General features: G+C 37.1%; 2 protein-coding genes across 5 annotated transcripts in view; one reads left to right on the top strand and one right to left on the bottom strand.

Moving 5' to 3' along the window:
• hexb (hexosaminidase B (beta polypeptide)) overlaps nt 1-9626 on the top strand; it is a 15697-nt gene extending 6071 nt beyond the window's left edge. The window contains exons 11-14 of one of the 2 annotated variants that reach the window (XM_084114068.1): nt 7567-7744; nt 8589-8679; nt 8874-8978; nt 9323-9626. In XM_084114068.1, coding sequence (XP_083970194.1) covers nt 7567-7744; nt 8589-8679; nt 8874-8978; nt 9323-9386 — 438 coding nt within the window. In that variant the 3' untranslated portion in view covers nt 9387-9626. Of the gene's footprint in view, nt 1-365; nt 541-7566; nt 7745-8588; nt 8680-8873; nt 8979-9322 lie in introns of both variants that reach the window. The other variant, XM_084114069.1, reaches the window with a different exon arrangement.
• Nucleotides 9309-22195, bottom strand: gfm2 (GTP dependent ribosome recycling factor mitochondrial 2). 3 transcript variants are annotated; one of them, XM_084114065.1, is made up of 20 exons: nt 21850-22195; nt 21488-21569; nt 21341-21386; nt 20906-21003; nt 17987-18112; nt 17425-17513; nt 17183-17271; nt 16969-17029; nt 16704-16889; nt 15989-16069; nt 15731-15879; nt 15495-15635; nt 15013-15112; nt 14492-14681; nt 14321-14397; nt 12470-12608; nt 11243-11425; nt 10459-10574; nt 10195-10377; nt 9309-10003 (listed from the first exon to the last, which is right to left on the bottom strand). In XM_084114065.1, the coding sequence occupies exons 1-20, from the start codon at nt 21883-21885 to the stop codon at nt 9875-9877; spliced, it is 2301 nt and encodes a 766-aa protein (XP_083970191.1). In that variant the 5' UTR covers nt 21886-22195; the 3' UTR covers nt 9309-9874. The 3 variants fall into 3 exon arrangements, with proteins under 3 accessions (XP_083970191.1, XP_083970192.1, XP_083970193.1); XM_084114066.1 differs by having other exon boundaries at nt 20906-20989; XM_084114067.1 differs by lacking the exons at nt 21488-21569; nt 21850-22195 and adding an exon at nt 20103-20170 and having other exon boundaries at nt 20906-20989; nt 21341-21384.

Below are 22195 nucleotides of genomic sequence, written 5' to 3'. Positions count from 1 at the left end.
GGATGTGCTTGTGCTGTTAGAAAGTAATGTAGGTCCATAAAATTTGATCCATAAAATCATATTCAGACTTTACAGTCTTATTGGGAACTTAGTTATTGGGAGCTTAGTTAGACTAAGCTGTTATTATTAAATTACAAATTCTAGTAGGTCCACAATGCTTTGCAACTTCAAATGACTTTAAATCAAAGCCTAATCTACTTTAACCTTCTTAATCACAAATAGCTTGACTTGCATGCTTGCTTTTTCACAAGCCACTGCTAACATGCCACTAAATTAGCAGTTTTAACTGTGTTTGCAAGTAAATGTATTTGTTTGCTCGTAAAAATTTAACTGCCAAAAAGAGAGAAAAAAATAATTTGTTCCAGCTGAAGGATGACACTGTTGTGGAAGTGTGGATGGGGAACAAGATGGAGGAGGAGCTACAGAATGTGACTGGGGCAGGATTTACAACCATTCTTGCTGCCCCTTGGTACCTGGACTACATTAGCTATGGACAGGACTGGCAACGCTACTACAAAGTTGAGCCACTCAGTTTCCCTGGTCAGTTTCTTTAGCCAAAGTCTCATATAGTTTGTTTTAGCACCATTAGTTTATTAATCTAGTGATCGTTTGCAATTTAAAGTTAAGAAAGATGGTCCAGATTAAGTTTTAGAGTTTTAATCAAATATGGTTAAAAAAGATAGAAAAAAACAACAACCTTGTATAGGTTTTCAAGCACTATACTTTTTAGGCAAGGTTTTAATTTTTAAGCTGGTTTTTGCACTGAAAATAGCCATGTAAGCTGGCCTGGTGTTAAATCACCTAAAGGCTTGGGGGTTGAGGATGTTGTCTGGATAGAGATGGTCTATAGAGTGGTGCAGGTATGACGTCATTTTGTAGACAAAAACACGGAAACACATTTTAGCACTTCCAGTTCCATCGTCCCTAAGTCAATGTTTTTTTTTTTTAACCCCCTGGGGTCGGCGATAGTCTAGCTTTTTTTCTTATCAGTGCAAAAGAGACTCAAATAACTCAATTTTTGTCATACAGGCAAGTGTTATACATCATTCAAAACTGTTAAAGTCCGCGTGAACCGGAAGTTGCAAACGACTTTTCTCCAGTGTTGTGACGTATTTCCCAGTGAAAAGGAATATTGAACAGAGGGCAGGGTTTTACTCTAGCGGTCCTCCTCTCCATCTCTGCTCATAACAGACTAACGGTTTGAGGGGAGTGGTTAAGCGTTTCCCAACCCAAGCCGTCAAACCTACATCATCAGAGAAGGAACGCCATTCCAGACCGGAAGTAACTTTTCAGACTTTGATTAAAGATTACGACGGCAAACAATTTTTTTCTGTGTATTAACTTGCACGGATTAATTTTTCACCACAAGACTAGTAATATGCGCTAACAAAGTAAATAGGGTCAATTTTAATTTTAGTTGGACTTTAAATGTCTTCTGTTATTTGTGTACACTAATAATAAAAACAAAATGTTGTTTTTCGTAAAATAAAGAAAATAAACATGATGCGCTTTCTCCCATCTCTCTCAATGTGAAGTTCATTCTGAAACGCGACAGAAAATGATCTGTAACTCAGCGAATGCTTGTCACTAGTGTGACATGAAACATGTCTTTACAAAGCTTTAAGTCTCCATTTTTTTTAAATGATGTAAATCATATAAAAAACAAATATTCTCTGTTTAACCCTCTGAGGTCGACAAACGCGCCGACGCGTTTTGCCGGATTTTCTCCACATTGTAGCACTATAAACTTAAATTACTCCATCATTTATGGTCATACAGAAAAAAGAAATATAAAAAAAGAATCTGTGATATTTCTCCTTTTGTATGTGTCCACTTACAATCAAATCAAAACATTGTGCTTTTGTAAAATAAAGAAAATAAACAGGGTGTGCTTTCTGCCTCTCCGTCGCGGTGAACTTTTTTTTCTTGAGCACGTCTATAAACTGAAACAAAACTCAGCGAATACTTGTCACACATTTATGAGCCATATACCTTTATAAACATTTAAGTGTGTACTTTTAAATGATCGGATTCAAAACGAAAACAAATATTCTCTGTTTAAGTAATTTGTATAAAACCAACAAGATGTCCAGCTTCTCAAACGCTTGCTCATTACAGTTAATTTGGCCACGCCTACTCGCGCAAAAGATATTCACATGCAAATCTCCACATGGAACGCGAACGCGCTCGTTACCTCAACAACAAAACACTTCACTTCACTTTTCGTCGAGTTTGAAAGACGTGCCTGAGCTTACATTGGATTTAGGCTACCTCAGAAGAAGAAGAACGCGATTTGAAGACAAGAAAGATAAGGTAAGAAATTCTTACATAGCCTAGTTTGTTATTGTTGCATAAATGTCACGTTGCAGCTGAACTGTTGCTAGATATATGGGGAATATTATAATATTTAGACCCGTGTTTACTGTGTTTGTGGATATCTGCTCAAACATAGATATGTTTATGGTAACCATAATGTTTTATATTTGAGAGTGATCGCGTTTGAATGTATCATATTTTGCAAGCGATCGCGTTTGAATGTATCATATTTTGCAAGCGATCGCGTTTGAATGTATCATATTTTGGATGAAAGCAAAACGCACCAAACGGCTTCATGTTTTTATTATTATCTCATTTCATATCATCATAACGGATGGAAACATTTGAAGTAACATGATAATCAATATATTTTTCTCTAGCTTCTTTTGGAAGATTTATAGGCTGCTATAGGTTATTTATTGTTATTATTATTTTATCCGCACTGCGCATATACCTTATGCCTACAAGGCACAACAAACCTGGTGTTCATTATATTATATATCGTTGGAAACGTGTGTGTGTGTGTGTGTATTCTGTGAATTTTAAAAAGGAATTTTAAAAAGCAATTTTAACCAGAAAAATCTAATATTTATTTCCAAAATCGTGCAGGCCTTTCTCTTGATATCAGTATGTTCACTTTTTTTTTTTTCAGGTCCCAGATGCCACTGAGGACTTCAACATTCACATGAGTCTCAGTACGTGAACATGGTAAAGTGAAAATCTTGGAAATGAAAGGTATGTACAATGTTTTTAGGAATGGCACAAAGGTCTCTGTCTTTGAAGTGCTTTTTTGGCATTTGTTGTGTATCTTTGGATTATGTTGTGTTGTAAATAAATCCAAACAATTTAAAAGCCATTATTTTTTAAATCTCCTCATTTACAGTATTGTGCAAGGTTGCTCAGAATGATAGGGGCCTGATAGCTCCTAATAGGGCCGTTAGGGGAGGTTCTTTGTCTTTCTCAGGTGAGAAAAGCTTACATATTAATGAGCTCTCGCATAAGGCTTTTTCACACAAAACACGTCGTAAAATTTTTAAATCAATATATTGTCTTATCTGAATGAGCAGTCAGGGTGATTTTCACATAGTTTTGCAGCAAATATTCTAGGCTACGTCATACAATTTTCAAAAGTCTTGTGAAGAAATAATCAGTATGGGTTTCATGGCCTTATTTCAGTGAGAATTTTTTTTTGTATTTTCAAAAACCACGCATAAATGTCATTATCTCAAAACTACAAACTTTTACATACATGCTGCTGATATATTATTGTAGCAGATTTTGTGCTGAATACAGTGTAATTAGACTTTAGCCATGAAAATGTCACAAGTAACAGAAATAACCAGAAATGTCAGAGCATGTCAGAACACCTCCAGGGCCCAGAAAACAGCTCAGACCTCAGAGGGTTAAGTAATCCGTATGAAACCAACAACATGTACAGTCTCTCCAGTCCGAGCTAATTAACTCTAATGTGACCACGGCCACACGCACACGAGCGATTGACATGCAAATAGTCCACGCAGGCCTGTAAACGCCCTCATTACCTCAAAACAAAGAATCGGAGTAACGCACTTCTCTGCTTTTCGTTGAGACTGTGTTTGTGCTGTGCTGTTTACCTTGGATTTACCTCGGAAGAATTAGAAGAACGCGATTTGAAGATGAGAAGATTTTTAAGGTAAGACATTTCCACTCCTAATAGTAAGCATGTTATTATTGTATAAACTTTACATTGTAGCTAAAGTTAGTTAAACTGGTGCCAGACTAAAATGTATGTTTTGAAAAAATGAGATTGGAGTAAAAACATGAAGCCTATGTCGTACATATATGTAGGCTATCTATATATAGACAGAAACATGTTGAAATGTGAACTAGAGGCAACCTTTCAATGCTAAATATACATGTGCGACACGAGGATGTTTTTCAATAATAAAACACAGCATGATAAAAGTAGGCTAGTATGAGTGTTTACTCTAATATGGTGATTATTATCATGTTTAGACCCGTGTTTACTGTTAAATACTTTGGTTGTGGATATCTGCTCAAATGTAGATGGTAACAATAATGTTTCATAGTTTGGAGCGGCTCGATCGCTTCAGTAAATGTTCTCCGCACGCACTGTGAGTTTGAGTCAGTCGCGCTGTGCATTAGGCTTCATGTTTTTACTCCAATCTCATTTCATAACGTCATAACGAATGGAAACATTTGAAGTAACATATGATAATCAATATATTTTTCTCTAGTGTACCAGGCATAAAATAATATTAACAATAGCCTATAACAGGCGGCCTATAAATCGTTAAAAAGGAACATCAGTAACACTATAGTGTTACTGATGTTACTTTTTAATGATTTATAGGCCACCTGATATAGGCTATTAATATTATTTTATGCAGCACTGCACGTATATGCCTACGTATATGCCATACTATATACCACGTATATTGCATAACAAACCTGGTGTGTGTGTGTATTTTGTACATTTTAAATCACAATTTTAACCAGAAAAATCTAAAATGTATTCCCAAAATCATGCAGCCCTATAGTTTCTCTTGATATCAGCATGTTCACAGGTGTTTATTTTTATTTTTTTTATACAGGGACCAGATGCCCTACTGATGAGTCCTGCTGACTACAACATTCACATGAGTCTCTGTACATGGTAAATGAAAAATCAAACACCTTGGAAATGACAGGTATGTACTATGTTTCATGAATGGCACAAAGGTGTGTGACTGTTCAAGTCTCTGTCTTTAGATCAGTGTGTTAAATAATGTGCTTTTTTTGTCCTTTGTTGTGTATCTTTGGATTATGTTATGTTGTAAATAAATCCAAACAATCAAAAAAACATTCTTTTTTAAATCTCCTCATTCTTTGTGCAAGGTTGCTCAAAATGATAGGACCTGATAGGGCCATTATGGGAGGGTCTTTGTCTTTCTCAGGTGTGAAAGACATTAATTCATTGATGTGTTCACGCCTCCTCGCATAAAGCTTTCTTACACAAAACATGTCTTACAAATTTAAAATCGATATATTGTCTTACCTGAATGAGCAGTCAGGGTGATTTTCACATAGTTTTGGAGCAAATATTCTAGGCTACGTGATACAATTTTCAAAAGTCTTGTGAAGAAATAATCAGTATGTGTTTCATGACCTTATTTGACAATATAGTGACACTTTTTGTTTTGTTTTTTCACAAACCACGCATAAACGTCATTATCTCAAAACTACAAACTTTTACATACATGCTGCTGACATATTATTGTAGCAGAGTTTGTGCTGAATACAGTTTAATAAGACTTTAGCCATGAAAATGTCACAAGTAACAGAAATAAGCACAAATGTCAGAGCATGTCAGAACACCTCCAGGGCCCAGAAAACACCTCAGACCCCAGAGGGTTAAATGGGATTTTGGCTAAATGGCTGAAATAAGGTCTGTGGTGAACACAAGCTCAAGACACTTTCACGATTTATTCTATGACATAAAATACGTCATTGTTACCCCACTCGTGATTTTTTTTTAAAGCTGTTACGTGTCTTGAAAAAGGAGGTTGCTCACAAGTGGCTAAATAGGACTACTGAGGCTATCGAGGAGATTAAAAGTCATCACGCTTAACAGGTAAACTCAGTCCACTTTTACAGCCTTATTATGCTTATAATTGTGCTTTTATAAACTCGAGCTTTTTAGATAAGTTTTTGGAGTTGTCAGAATCTTAGTGATGGTGATGTTGAAATCGTGCGACCGTGGTGTAGTTTGTTTATAGCCTACCCTTTAGCTTTTTACTTCAGGCGACTGCATTTAGTCTTCAAAATTCATAATACTTGTGTTCATCTGTGAAAATTATCTTGATGGACAAAACAAGCAATTATCATAAACTTTTGCTGATCACAGAGCTTGTTTTTTCCGATAATCCAAAAGCCTATGGGAAAATCCTATTGGGTTTTTGTCAGGGCAACCAGTGTGATGCTAACTGCCGGTTGGCCTACAAAGTGACGTCATACCTGCACCACTCTATTGAGAAACACCAGCATTTTAATGGAGGACATGCGCTCTTGTCATTGACCATGTTTTGAATATATAGAACTTCCTGTCATTTCTGCGCAGTTATTGTAGTGTTAATTTGTGATTCTGTCAGTCTCTCTATAGCTCGTTTTTGTTTGTCACCTAGTACGTTGTCGTGTTTAGTTTTAAGTATGTTAGTGTGTTTGAGCACCCGATCAACTCTTGCCACATCTTGAGTTTGGTTGTTGAAGACATTGTAAACATGTTTTCCCGTACGCTTTGGAAAGAATGCGTTTCAGCAAGTGTCACTAGCAATTATACACTACCATTCAAAAGTTTGGGGTCGGTTAGATTTAAAAAAAAAAAAAAAAGTATTTGAAAGAAGTCTTTTATGCTCACAAAGGCCGCCTTTATTTGATCAAAACCTCACCTTACTTTTGAATAGTTCCTCCTCCACCTTGCTCCAGCCTTGTTAAAATCAATACACCAATATCACTGCAAAAAACATGCCTACATCTTATTAGATGCTACTCTATGAAACAACAGTTTTAAAGGGATATAAATAAACATTCTGTCATTATTAACTCACCCTTGAGTTGTTCCAAACCGGTATGAATTTCTCTTTTCTGCTGAACACAAAAGAAGATATTTAGAAGAAAATGGGTAACCAAACAGTTGAAAATTCTATTGAAGTCAGTGGGGCCCATGAACTGTTTGGTTACCCATTTTCTTCAAAATATCTTCTTTTGTGTTCAGCAGAAGAGAGGAATTGATACAGGTTTGGAACAACTTGAGGATGAGTAAATGATGACAGGATTTTCATTTGGGTGAAATATCCCTTTAACTGTTGTCAGGCTCAAATGCCATTAACTAATGATCTGATGAGAAAGCATGCATGTTGATTCAGAGTCAAAGATGAGCATCTGACAGTATGAAACTCAATGGGCGTATTTCTCTGGACGACATGTAGTGCCAATTTTGATAAACCGTAATTATTTTTGTCACAATTGGTAATTGATTTAATGCCAAATATTGTGTAACTATATTTTGTCACTTTAAAGCAGCTATGTTTGTGACTAGTTCTTTATTACCGTGCTGTCTCAGCTTGATCACTTTGGTATCTCTGTAAATCTGATATGAAGCATGAAAAGCCTTGTAAAGACCTTAAATGGAGTCCAGAAGAATTTGTCTACGTTGAGGTGTGTCCGTTTGTGTGTTATACTGTACATGCGTGTGTATGTGTACACATGTAGCTGAAAGCCGACACAAAGATCCATGTGTGGAAAGAACGGCCGCAGTACCAAGATGAGATGGCGCAGGTAACGGCGGCTGGTTTCAGTGCTCTTCTCTCCACACCCTGGTACCTCAACCGCATCAACTACGGCCAGGACTGGGAGAACATTTACAAACCCGACCCCCAAAATTTCACTGGTGTGTGTCATTCGCAGAGAAAGATTATGTGGATTTATTTGGGCCTCTGTTTCTGTTCGACCTGCTCTGTTTCTAATTTGTTAAATCAAACAACATCTCATGGTTTGGGGTAAACAAAACAAAAACAAACAAACAATGACTGTTCACACAATACATGATTATGCTAGCTATATTGGAGTTTACCTCTTTTTTTAAAAAAAGAGTTGAGAGTCTGTTATTGGGTCAATCTGGTGAATTTTCTTGTTAACGTATACGTATCTGAGGTTGGTTTTAGGTTTTGAAGGTCAGCCACACAATCATAAACAACAGTGAATAGCAAAGATGGCATGTAATAGTAGACAATCATTTACACCACATATCCTTAAATCAATGAGGATCAGTTCTTTCAGTCCAAAGCTTTGTCATAGTAATGGCATTGTCAGTGACCCGTTTTCCTTTAGTAGATATTCAAACATGCTTATCACGTGACTATAGCATTTTGTACAGACTGCCAGTTATTTGTCTATTCGGTCACAACCCAGTTAAAATGGTTTTCTTTGTCTCCAGGTATTCTGGTGTTTGTTTGGGGTGTTTGACATATGGATACAATAGACACAGAAAGAGTCTTACTGCTTAAAGTTTCAGTCTCAAACAGGACCAACTCATTGCTTCTTAGTCAGACCATATTTTATCCTTTCAGTGTTGTAAAACACTCAGTTAATTGAATTTATGTTGCCCACCCATGAAGGGAAGTCTTGTGACATCTTCTAGCTGTTTGAATTGTCTTGCACTAATCACAGTCTTACAATTAAACTGAATCTATATACTCTTAATTATGATTTTTTTAATGGCATTTTGACAACAGGCACGGATGCACAGAAGAAGCTGGTGATTGGAGGAGAAGCTTGTCTCTGGGGAGAGTATGTAGATGCCACCAACCTCACTCCTCGACTCTGGTATGACTGCAACCTTAACTAAGAAAAAATATATAACTCAACTGTACCAACAAGTTACAACACAAAGACTAACCATATACAAAGAAGCGATTAATTAATGCAGTTTGTACCAAAACTGAAACCAAACCTAGTATTTATTTGCATATTAGGAATTATGTAAATATGTGTTTTTTGTTGTTGTTGTGCCATTGCAGGCCAAGAGCCAGTGCTGTCGCTGAGAGGTTATGGAGTGATAAAAGCGTGACAGACGTCAATAAGGCCTATAATCGTCTGACCCAGCATCGCTGCCGCATGGTCAAGTGAGTTAAACTATGACGAGTGGCAAATTTAATCATGCAATCCCAACTAATACAACATATAGTTCCATTATCTTTTTTATTCTTGCATTATTAATATGTGTAATAATCATGATGCTTAGGAGTCCTGTGTTTATTTGTTTTTTAGATTCTTGATTGCTTTATTTATTTTTGATTATAACATTAATTTCTTGTAAGGCAGTTTTCAGGTTCAGTTCATTTCTTATTTACTAGCCATTTCCACTAACATACAACAATACAAAGTAAATTCTAAAGATATGCACAGGCATATTTTTGTATATTTCACTGGTGAAAGTGATTCCCCCCCCCTCTTTTTCCCCAATCAGGAGAGGCATTCCTGCAGAACCTCTATTCGTTGGCCACTGCCGTCATGAGTACAAGGGCCTGTGAACTTCAGGATTTAGTTCACAGTAGACAATTAAAGGGAATCGCAGGACAACACTTTAAAACGTCAAACCATGTTAGCCATTCCAATACTATGATTTGCTGTTGTATGCACTGAGCCAGTTATCCAGAACTTGATTATAATTTTTAAAAGGATACTTCTGTACATCTAGATTATCTCTGTAGGCTTAAATTTTATTAAATGGTAATGAATACTCTTGTGAATAAATTTTATGGAATTTTGAAGTCTTTGAAATGAGGTCTTTTTAATTACTTTCCAAAGCTAGGTATAAGTGTTTTATAAATGAAATACATATTTAAATAAAACATGGCTGCATTGTTGTTGTAAAATTGTTACATTTTATAAACACATACATACATACATATATAGTCTCTAAGATTTATCTTCTGGACCATATGGAAGCAGCCAATCACAGAACAATCAAAATTTGTATCTGTATATATGGTCAGTTCAGCTGGTGACAGTTACTGGTTCAAGCCAGTCCAGCCATCTTGTTCAGCAGTGTGTTCTGGTCCTGAGTGTTCATGGGCTCATAGCTGGACAGCTCCATAGAAAAGGTGGCGTTCCCAGAGGTCAAAGTGCGCAGAGCGGTTGAGTAGCCCTTGAGGCAAAAAAGAAAATGTATATAAAATTTTTATTCATAATGTATTTATGGAGTATATGGTAATCATCCGGTGAGTTAAATTTGAATGGCCTTACTATACATATTGATATATAATGTCAGTTAAATTGTGCCATTACTGACACATGTCATGGTAATATTTTTAATGACAGACAGCACTGCACACTTACCATTATCTCAGCCAAAGGAACTGTAGCCATCAAAACCTTGTTTTCCTGTCGAGTTTGGATGTCGCATACAGTACCACGTCGCTGGGCGAGATCTGCAAGCACAGGACTCAGATGTTCCTCCCCTACCGTCACTTCCAGAGCCATCACCGGCTCCAAAACCTGCCCTCCAGCCAGCTTCAGAGCCTGCATGCATACAAACAGAGAAGGACAAAGTCAGATGTGACGTTATTTGAAAATGATCGAGACAGGATAGTGTTTGAGTACCTTTAGCATGCAGCGGGACACACAGGCTGACACCATGGCTGCAGAAGTGCCTGGTTCCAAACCTACATGCTGGATAACTGTCTGTACTCCCTGTAGAGGAAAACCCAGCACAGGACCTGCACAGAGGAAGAAAAGGGAGATGGGTTACCAATATAGCATATGGCTGACAGGGACATTAGATCTATAGACAGGCCCAAGTGTGCCGCAAAACTATAGCTGAACAGCCAAAGTATCAGTTGTATACCACCGTTTAAAAGAGTTTGGGGTCTGTAGGATTGGAAGATTGACTTGAAGATGTTTTTTAAAGAAGTCACTAATGCTCACCAAGGCTGCATTTATTTGATCAAAAATACAGTAAAAACAATAATATTGTGAACGATTTTAAAATAACTATTTTCTATTTTAATATATTTTAAAATGTGATTTATTCCTGTGATACCAAAGCTGAATTTTCAGCGTCATTACTCCAGTCTTCGGTGTCACATGATCCTTCAGAAATCCTTTGAATATGCTGATTTGGTGCTCAAGAGACATTTCTTATTAATATCAATGTTGAAAACAGTTGTGTAAACCATAACTTTTAAGATTTAATGATAATTAGAAAGTTTAAAAGAACATAATTTATCTGCAATTAAAATGTTTTGTAACATTATAAATGTCTTTCCTGTCCTTGTTGAAAAAAGTATTGATTTATTTGAACAATATATTAATCGGACCCCAAACTTTTGAATGTTAGTATGAACGTAATGAATGACAAAGGTTTTAAAGTAACTATTTCGGTTACCTTGGAGGTAGGCGCTCTGGACTCCATTTTCAACAGCCTCTCTGACATCAGCAGGGAGTTGAGCTTTTACTTCCTCCTCAAAAGTCATGTCACAAGAAGAGCTAGACTCCTGCATCAGAGCATGGACAGCAAGCTCCACAGTAACAACATGCCTCTTGTCTCCCAGAGTACGATCTAACGAGTCTGAAATGATCATACAAATCATACTGGAATTTATTCTTACTTTAATATTTGCAGACTGTTAGGTTAGGGTTAGTAGAACAAGTTGATATGTACTTGCAAAGGTACTTATAGTCCAGGGCTACTCAACTCTGGCCCTCAAGGTCCACTTCCCAGCAGAGTTTAGCTCCACCTTCACCTTCCTATAACTTTCTAGTAATCCTGAAGACCTTGAGTAGCTACTTCAGGTGTGTTTGATTAGGGTTGGAGCTAAACTCTGCAGGACAGTGGACCTGTTATAGTCAGTAGAATGTCTGTTGGGGGAGCATCAAAATAAAGTGTTGGCAGATATAAAGCAGACAGTTTACTAATACTCTAAAGGTAAGTTGACATGTAGTTGCAAAGTTACTTCTAGTTAATAGAATGTGTTACCCCAAAAATAAAGGACTAATAAATAAGCACTGCTGATATCAATTGTTTGGGGTCAGTAAGATTGTTTTGTTTAGAATAAAAAAGTAAAATGATCACAGTTTCCACACAATATTAAGCACTACAACTGTTGATAATATTAAGAAATGTTTCTCAAGCAGCAAATTAGAATGATTTCCGAAGGATCATGTGGAGTAATGGCTGCTGAAAACTCAGCTCTGCCATCACAGGAATAAATTACATTTTAAAATATGTTTAAATAGAAAACAGTTACTTTAAATTGTAATAATGTCTCACAATACTACTGTTTTTATTGTATTTTTGATTAAATAAATGCAGCCTTAGTGAACATAAGAGACTTACTGACCCAAAACATTTGAACATAGTGTACACTGAAACAGGGCACGTGACTGGTCATATATGCTGTTGTTTTTCATTTTATTGTTTTATGCCTAGTCTTTACCATGGACAAAGTCTATTGCAACCAATATTTTTACTGAATCATAAAACAGTGAAGCAGACAAACAAAACAGATGCACTGTCACTGGGAAATAGTTTTAATGATTCATCACAAGCAAAGCGATAACAGAGGTAGACTTGCAAGTAATGATGAGGAGGTGACAGTTTGCATGGCCTTACCTGTGGCAGTTGCTGATTGGACGATGGTCTCTCTGTAGGCCACCTGCAAGGGTCCTAGATGTGTTTCGATGTTGTACTCTCTCTTTATACGGTCATGGATGATCTCAATGTGCAGTTCTCCCATGCCACACAGTACCGTCTGTGTGTATGTGGTTAAATAAGTGAATAAATAAGTTGAAGAGCAGGATAAAAAAATACTATGGAAGTCAATGGGGTCCATCAACGGTTTGGTTACCCATATTCTTCTAAATATCTTATTTTGAGATAAATAAATATTTCAGCAGAAGAGAGAAATTTATACAGGTTTGGAACAACCTGAGGGTGAGTAAATGATGACATGATTTTCATGTTTGGGTAAAATATCCCTTTAAGGTTTGAGTTATTTGTCAAAATGTAATACTTAGTTTAGGGCTTCGTGCAAATCACTAAACTTAAGATAACAACAGTAAATATGTAAAGTGTCCCTGTTATGCTTTTTCAGATATTACCTTTCATGTCGGGGGTAAAATAGACGTTTTTGATTGTAAGTTTCAAAGACCAAAGTGCACAATAAACGGAAAGAAAGAAAAACTTCTGAACTGCCTGAAATAAGCTGTCAGTAATTACTTATAATTACTCACTTCCTACACAAACCTATGTAGGTTTGTGAAAATTAAGCATAATGCTAGCCTATGGTCTTCACTGGCTGCCCACGAATAGAGTCTACTTTTCCAGGGCTCAGCTACAACTAGTGTTTGAGGGCGAAAACAAATCCACTTTGCTTGCACTTCGGACAGGGACAGTAAAACCAACACCATCATTACTGTTCATATCACTGTGTATAAAAGTGCTGAAGTAGCGTCCGAACCTGAAATACAGATATGGTAATAAGTGTTTAGTTTCGACACGCGCTGTAAACATCTGACCAATCAGAGCAGAGTAGTCTCTCAGGGTGTTCACACAGCAGGTTCTGTTAGCACAGTTCATTTGTTTAAGTGTGAAAGCTTCTAAACGAACTCTAGTGCGGTTCGACTGAAATATGAACGCTACACGGACCAAAGACATCTAAATGAACCAAAAACAGGGCGTGATGTCAGTTTTTTCTTGTCATAGGAGCTACGTTGCCCTTTACAGTTCAGTACAGTTGTCAGAAATGCAGTCTCCTTGCAGCAGATCTTCGTTTGTGTGCAACGGAGGAACTGCTGCAGCTGTTTTGACACCTTTATACATTTTATAAACTTTTCATGAGTTCTCAGCTGGCCAAAATCATATTGACCGTCATATACATGTGCACATACAATGAGCACCCAGTACACAGCATTGTTTTATATGTTCGTTAAGTTCCGTCACAAATTTAGGTTCGGTCTTTAGGTTCGGTCTTAAAAATGACATCCTAATGCATGATGGGATACACTTAGCCTCAAATTCCGTTCCGATGCGGTATTCAAGATAGTGTGCGTTCAGGACACTGAGCTTTGGCAGCTTTGTGCACATGCTCTCAAGTGGCCAAGACCGCAAGTGTGGGTATTTGGAAATGCCCATTGTTTCTGAAGTGACTTTCAGCATGTTTCCTGTAACAAACGTCCGACGATTACGTTTTATGTGGCGAGAGAAAGTCACATAAACCAGGCGAAATCCGATCAGGGCAGTCAGACTGAAACGGATTTCCAGAAATGCGGTTTGAATAGGATTTCAAACCACATATGAATGAAGCTCGATATTTTGTGATTTTTAGCCGTTCACACAAGCTAAATCTGATCAGATTCCAATCGGATATGCACAAAAATCAGATTTGGACTGACAGTCTGAACGTAGCCTAAATGTATTATGAACCAAGAGGACCGAACTACAAGTATAAACAAATGACTTTACCTGTCCAGAATCGGGGTCTGTTCTGACTTTCAGACTTGGGTCTTCCCTCTGTAGGCAGTTGAGTGCATGCTCCAGATCTGTTTCACAAATCACACTGAGATCTCAACCCTGGCACTTGCTGCAGCCCTATAGGAAAATTAATTTCTGAAGACCTATTCACAATGTTTTTACCTGCTTGTTTGGCCATAGTAGGAGGTTCAATGGAGCAGAAGAACACAGGCTCAGGGACCTCCACCCCTGCAAGTACCAGACTGCTGCTCTCCCTGTGCGAGCTCCCCTTGCTCTCTGCTTCCTTCTGAGCCCGTCGAACCGCAGCTGCCGCAGAGGCTTTGGAGGAGACGATGGTGTCGCCTGTCACGGTCTGACTCAAAACACACAAAAAGATAAAAAAAAAATATATATATTTTCTTAAGGTTTATAATGCATGAGATGAAGACTCCATTCCTATAAGCTGGCAGAAAAAAAAAAAAACAAAACACATTATTCTACACAAGTGTTGTACACATAATGGTGGCTGCTATTTTGTTTTAATCACACGACCACTAGAATATAAGTCACTTTAACAGGGTAAAACTGATATTACTTATTTCACCTTATTTCAAGGGTGTTATATTATTCTTGTCCTCTTTAAGCGGTTCAAACAATTTGAGTAAACATGTAAGTGTTCTTTGTCCCATGAAAGTTGAGTTTACCTGTTTGAGTCCCACTGTGAGTGCAATGTTTCCCGCAGGCAAAGAAGGGATTTCTATGTGCTGATCAGCAAAAGGCACGAGAAGACGACTCATTCTCTCCCTGGAGCGACAAACACACAAAAGATTGTTCTTGAGAGTAGAGCTTAAATAAACTTTATCTGGAAAATATTGTAAAATATCATAATGGTCAAGAAATTAATCGTTAAGAAGTGAGGAAATCCAGGAATCTGGAAAGTTTATTAACACCAGTAATTGTCTTTTATCTTTTTTTTTTTGCGAAAGTGCATTTTTCAAGCACAAAACACAATAACAAACGTGAAATGCTGCAAAAGTAAAACACTGATCAGTCCATTTTTCTTTTCTTTTTTTAAGAATGATAGCAATTTGGCATTGTACTCAATGAGTCTCATTTATCGAAAATTGCACATAAGTCTGACATCAAAAATCATCTCCTGAAAATATAAAATGTTTACTGAACCTACGTCCCATTCCTATTGATGTTGTACACTGCTGACTGAGCCTTCATGCTTCCTGAATAGATTCTAACAAACACAAGTGGACCCCTCTGTTTGTCATGGACCACTTTGAATGCCAACGCACACAGATCATCCTTATACCAGCGCCTGGAAAGACAGGAACACATATACATAATCATAACATGATTTCTTGTCCTTGAGCAGAATGAGTTGACGAGGGGGCTGAAGGATGGTGTACTCACACCAGCTCATGGTTCCTCTCATTGGGGGCAGGGAGGTAAGCAGTGATGGCATCCAGCAGAGGTTGAACCCCTTTATTTTTCAAAGAGCTTCCACACAATACTGGCACCCCCTTACGAGCTAATGTCACTCTTCTCACTGCCTCCTGAAACTGGATATTCAATTTCAATGGTGAATATCCAGGACACTCCACAATAACTCCATTGCCCAATAAAAAGAGAAAAACATGGAGCATGTACAGACAAACTGTATATTTTTACCTTCCCTGCAGGCACTTCATCAAAATTTTCACTGTACTCTCCCAGCAGCAGCTCAGCAAACTCATCATCTAGATCCGCTACCTGTCCACACAGTTCAAACAGAGCACCTATATCAATCTATATACTTACAGCAATGTGGAAAATCTGAAATTAATTGCATAGATAACAAAATATCAAAAAGCACAATACATTTAAAGGGGTATATCAGACAAAAATGTAAATACTTATTTCTAATTCGTTGCAAACCGGTTTAACTTTTTTCTTCTGTGAAAAAAAGAGGATGATAATAATAATAATAATAATAATAATAATATTATTATTATTATGTTTAATTTATATAGCACCTTTCCCAAGCTCAAGGACGCTTCACAATGACAGTAAAGAACAAACAATCAGTTCATACATAAATGGACAATAGACATTTGCCCAGTCCAAGAAATGAGCAGTTGCATAAGTTGCATATCCTGCATAACTGCAGGATACTTTGACAAATGTCTTAGTATTGTTGTTTATTCCATACAATGAAAGTCAGTGGGGCCCACTGTTGTTTGCACACAATCAGTATTCAGAATATCTTTTGTGTTCTGCAGCAGAAAGCAAGTCGTACATAAAAGAGTAAATGATGACAGAACTGTACTTTCTAGTACTTTCTAAAATAACACTAAATGTATAAATTTCTTATGTTGGTTTCAGACACATTTTTTTTGTGTTTCACCTGTTCTATCAAAGTTTCCCTGGCCTCACTGACAGCCTGGAGCACATCTGGGTCATCTGAGGGCTGGAGGGCGCTGATCTCAAAAGCACGACCATCATATGTCAGTGAGCTCCCCTGCCAAGTCATTTTCTGCCTAGTGATCAAATCCACCAATCCAGTAAAGCTCTTTCCTGAGCCAATGGGAATCTGCAAATGATACCAAATATCAAGACTGAATCTTTTCATTTGTAAATGTAGTTGATTACCAGGTTTAAAAAAAGGTTACCTGAAGGAGAACAGGGTTGGCCTTTAGTTTAGTCTTTATGCTGTCTATTGAGTACCTCAAGCTAGGAGAAATGAGAATGAGATTAAACCTTAGTGAACTGCAGTCAATCATTCAGATCAATAACACATGCTATTTTTTAGCCAACGTGGTAATAGATGCTTTAAATTTAAGTGTGAGATTCTGAGAAATGAGCAGTAAAATGTTTGTTTTTAACCTAGCTGCAGGCTTGTCCATCTTGTTCAGGAAGCACACACAAGGAATTTTATGTTTTTCTGCCTGCCGCCACACAGTCATGGTTTGAGCCTGAAATTCATGTCAAAACCACAAAGAAAACCACTTTAAAAAATAAATTATATTTTTCAACAGAAAACACATTGCCTTAATTTTTTTTTTAAATGAATTCAGTTATCAATTTATACAATGATTCATTATATTAATAAATCATTTCAGCCAAACCTCCACTCCGGCAGAAGCATCAAACACAGCGACCGCTCCATCCAACACTCGTAAAGCTCTCTCAACCTCCAGAGTAAAATCAACATGACCTGAGAAAAGAAAGATAATCCATCTTTTTTTCTTTTTTTTTTAAATAAAGGCTGTTCTTCTGAACTTTCTGAAGATACTGAAGACTGGAGTAATGTCTACTGAAAATTAAACTTTGCCATCACAGGAATAAATGACATTTAAAATATAATAAAAAACAAAACAATTATTTTAAATTGGGATAATATTTCACAATATTACTTTTTGTACTGTATTTTTTATCAAATAAATGCAGCCTTGGTGAACATAAGAGACTTAAAAAAAAAAACCTTAGAAAATGTTTTCCAAAATTTGAATGTTGATTTATAAGTATCAAATGAGTGTGACAAATTAGTTAAGAGATATATGCATCCATAACATAATGCCTACAGATCTTACTTCAATTTGGAGGGGTGTGTGTGTCACTTGCCCTGTATAGAAAACTATTCTGTAGGTGTGAACGAGTGTGTGGACACATGTGATGGCCCAAGTGTACCTGGCGTGTCTATAAGGTTAATCCTATGATCTTTCCAGTCAAAGGTAACAGCAGCTGACTGGATGGTGATTCCTCTCTCCCTCTCCTGGGCCATGTAATCAGTTACAGTGTCTCCATCATCAACATCTAAACACAACATATTTACAATGACACTTACACTTACATCACAGAAAATAAAAACATTTATTTAAGGATCATGATACTATCATATCAATACAGACAGCAGTTTTCATTTTAGTGCTTTTGTCTTTTTTATTAGTTTTTTAATATTTCTATTTAGCTTTGACCTCAAGGCTAGATTATTGTAATGCTCTTATGAGTGGTTGCCCTGCACGCATAATAAACAAACTACAGCTGGTCCAAAAAGCAGCAGCTAGAGTTCTTACTAGAACCAGGGAGTATGACCATATCAGCCCGGTTCTGTCAACACTGCATTGGCTCCCTATTAAACATCATATACATTTAAAAATATTGCTGATTACTTACAAAGCACTAAATGGTTTAGCTCTGCAGTACTTGAGCGAGCTCTTAACGCATTATAGTCCTTCACGTTTATTGCGATCTCAAAACTCAGACCAGTTGATAATACTTAGAATATCAAAATCGACTGCTGGCGGTAGATCCTTCTCCTATTTAGCACCAAAACTCTGGAACCGTCTTCCTAACATTGTCCGGGAAGCAGACACACTCTGTCAGTTTAAATCTAGATTAAAAACACATCTCTTTGACCTGGCATAAACATAGAAAATGATACATTCCTATTATTCAAATCAGTTAAATGATTATTAGGCTGCATAAATTAGGTCAGCCGGAACCGGGGACACTTCCTATAACACCTGATGTACTCGTTACATCATAAGAAGAATGGCATCTACGCTAATGTTTGTCACTGTAATCAGCTGTAATCCAGGCCGTATCCAGACCAGATGGAGGACCTGCGCCTAGACACGACCACAACGCAACCCTGAAGTGTCAGCAGAAATTGTGTAAACTAGACTCTCATCGAAGGCTTCATCGACACGACAGCCATCGGCACTGATCCTCAACAAACCCGTCTCCATCCCGGTGTGATGACTTTGATCTTAAACCAGATGGAACTGGATAATATTCTGATTGTTCCAAACCAATCTGACTTCTGACCTGTAATGCTGCCTGAATCATAATAATACACTGTTCATTCATTGGCCAGAGGAGAACTGGCCCCGACTGAGCCTGGGTTCTACCACGGTTTTTTTTTCTCCATTCTGTCACCTGATAAAGTTTTGGTTCCTTGCCACTGTCGCCTTTTTCCATCTTTGTTGCCATTGGCTTGGCTTGCTTAGTTGGGGACATTAAATTTAACATTAAATTTAATTTTCAACAATAATATTGATCTGCCTGCATTGACACTATTATACAAGAACTGAACTGAGCTGGACGATGACATCACGGTTTACTCCAGAGCGGCTCATATATATATATATATATATATATATATATATATATATATATGAACTAAATTAATAACTTTTTTAAAACAAAAATAAAACATCACTGAACTTACTTAAAGGGGACCTATTATGCCCCTTTTCACAAGATGTAAAATAAGTCTCTGATGTCCCCAGAGTGTGTATGTGAAGTTTTAGCTCAAAATACCCAACAGAATTTTATTTACAGCACGTTTAAATCATCATTTTTTAGGTCTGTGAAAAAGGCACTGTTTTAGTGCTTCTCCTTTAATGCTAATGAGCTGCTGGTTCACGGCACATGGGGCGGAGCCTAAGCAGCCGCGATCAGAGCCAGAACAGGGAAGATGATAATAATAAAACAGACAGTCACAGTAATGGTGTTCATTTCGACCATAAAAATGCCTACAGAGTACAAAATATATGCTGTATGGAGTTGGAACAGGTATAGTTTAGTTTAATTACGATTAACCTATTTGGCATTGCTTGTATACACTATTAATGCAAGCCTGCTGTAGGACTCCGTCTGACGATCTGAATTGTCTGAATGATGACACAAAATATACTGATGAGTTTACTGTATGTCACACAAAAGATGAAGCATCAGTTTTTCTTCAGAAAATCACTGTTAGAGCTGCGTAAACAGTATAAGAAGTGCATAAGTAACTTACATAAATTTCTGTAGAGTTGAGGGAGCATTTTCTTTGAAAAGAAAATGAATCCACCTCGTCTTCAGTGGCTGGCAGATTTCAAGAGTAAATAGAGAGAGCTATGTGAATGAATACATCCAGCTACAACACCTTCAACGCTTGGGAGATGCTTTGACGCTTCTCGTGAGTGCATTGCTACAGCAATGGCTGATGTGTACAAGTTAACTCGCAGTGAACTCGATCAGGGCGGGTCTAAGTTATAATGGCAGTGGCAGTCAACACTCGTGGGCGGGGACTGTGGCTTTAGTGATGTCACTAAAGCCACATTCTGAAAACAGGTCGTTTGGAGAGACTGCTTATGATTTATGGGGATTTAAAAAAAAGGAGTGAGTGGATTTTTATCACTGTAGGGTGGTTGTGTACACACACTGCCAACACACATTTATGTCCAAACACCATACGAAAGTGAATTTTGCATAATAGGTCCCCTTTAAGCTGGACTGTGACGCTATTTTCTTCTGGAAACAAACTTTTTTGCATTATTTTCCTGTTATCTCTGTAAAGCTGCTTTGAAACGATCTGTATTGTAAAAAGCGCTTTATAAATAAATGTGACTTGACTTTCATTCATTTTGATTTAGTAATATTAGTACTTCAACTTATTTTATTTCAGTTAGCTGCCATGGCAACATTTCCGATTTCCATAGAAGTGTTTTAAGTTTTTCATCTAATATTTAGACATGTAAATAATTAAGCATTATTTACATTAATGATAACAGCATTGAACATATTCTTCAGCTTTTTTCTTTCTAAATGTCACCTTACCTCCGAGAGCCCGTGTGTAGCCAGAGTAGTACAGCATTCTCTCTGTCGTGGTGGTCTTGCCTGCGTCTATATGTGCCATGATGCCTATGTTACGAATTCTGATCAGCAACATAATATAACCATTTGGTGTGAATAGACCATTATGCTCAAGAGGAAATATTAAAAACATTCTCATGCTTAAAGAAAGTTACCATAGTTTTACTACATTGACAATAATTGTAGTGTCTGTGGTATTTTAGCAAAAATGTAGATTTACACCATATAAGCTATTATTAGTGAGTCAGACAGTCTCCAATGTGTTTAGACTGTTTTAACCATGGTAATAAGTCATCACCCATGTTTTGTGTGTGTGTGTGTGTGTGATATTACATGTGTCCTACTAGAAATACCGTTCAAGAACAATTAAACAGTAGCACTTTGTTCATCATATCTTACTTTGAGATGTCAGGGCTGAGCATTGCTCTGAGTGATTTCACCTCATCTGCAGAAAAAAAAAAGTTGACACACTAGTTTAAAATTTGCTTAAAAATTACTTAAATTACAAAATTTGCAGAACTCTAATTACCCATTTATGTCCTTTACCTTGAAAAAAGCTATAATTTCTATTCATTGCCACTCTCCATCTGCATGTCTGTGAGGATCTGTTCATCAGGTGCCTGGTGCTCTGAAGGGAATGAATGAGTTCTGTTAGGTCATGTTAGGTCAAACCCTTATAAAAATGTACCATGGTAACCACAGTTACAGTTAACGATTATACAAATGTATCATGTCTTTAAAACAATTTATTTTAAAACAGAGGTGGCTAATACCAAATAACCAAGGTTTTACTGTGGTAACCATGGTATTTTAGAAAAAAGTATTGTTATCATGGTAAATTACTGTCAATGACAAATGCCTTAACATCTAAGTTAATGCATTCAAGACAATCAACAGCACAAACTTACCCCTCGGAGGATGGGTAACGTTACACTTAAATGCATTGTGGGGAGGAATGTTTGATTGAAGAGTTAAAGCTTCGGTTGTACAGTATGATACATGACTGCTGTGCTTTATCAAAGTCACGTTGAGATCGGATTTGACATTTAATTCATCGTAGCGCTTGGACGGATGGGTCGGGCCTCACTGAGGACATGATAAACTAAAAAAAAATAAAAAAAAATCGTATATCTTGTTTCCCACTGACAGCATGTAATGCTGTTAACTGGTAGTTTTCAAATTCTCTATTCAGATTAATTCCAGTCGGTGACAGTTATTGGTCGCACACGTGTTGGTGCATCTGTAAATAAGTCC

This window comes from Abramis brama (assembly GCF_963993115.1).
Source record: "Abramis brama genome assembly, chromosome: 5".
In the NCBI taxonomy this organism is placed as follows: domain Eukaryota; kingdom Metazoa; phylum Chordata; class Actinopteri; order Cypriniformes; family Leuciscidae; genus Abramis; species Abramis brama.
Note: the sequence above shows the minus strand (reverse complement) of the source record. Positions and strands in the feature narration are given on the sequence as shown.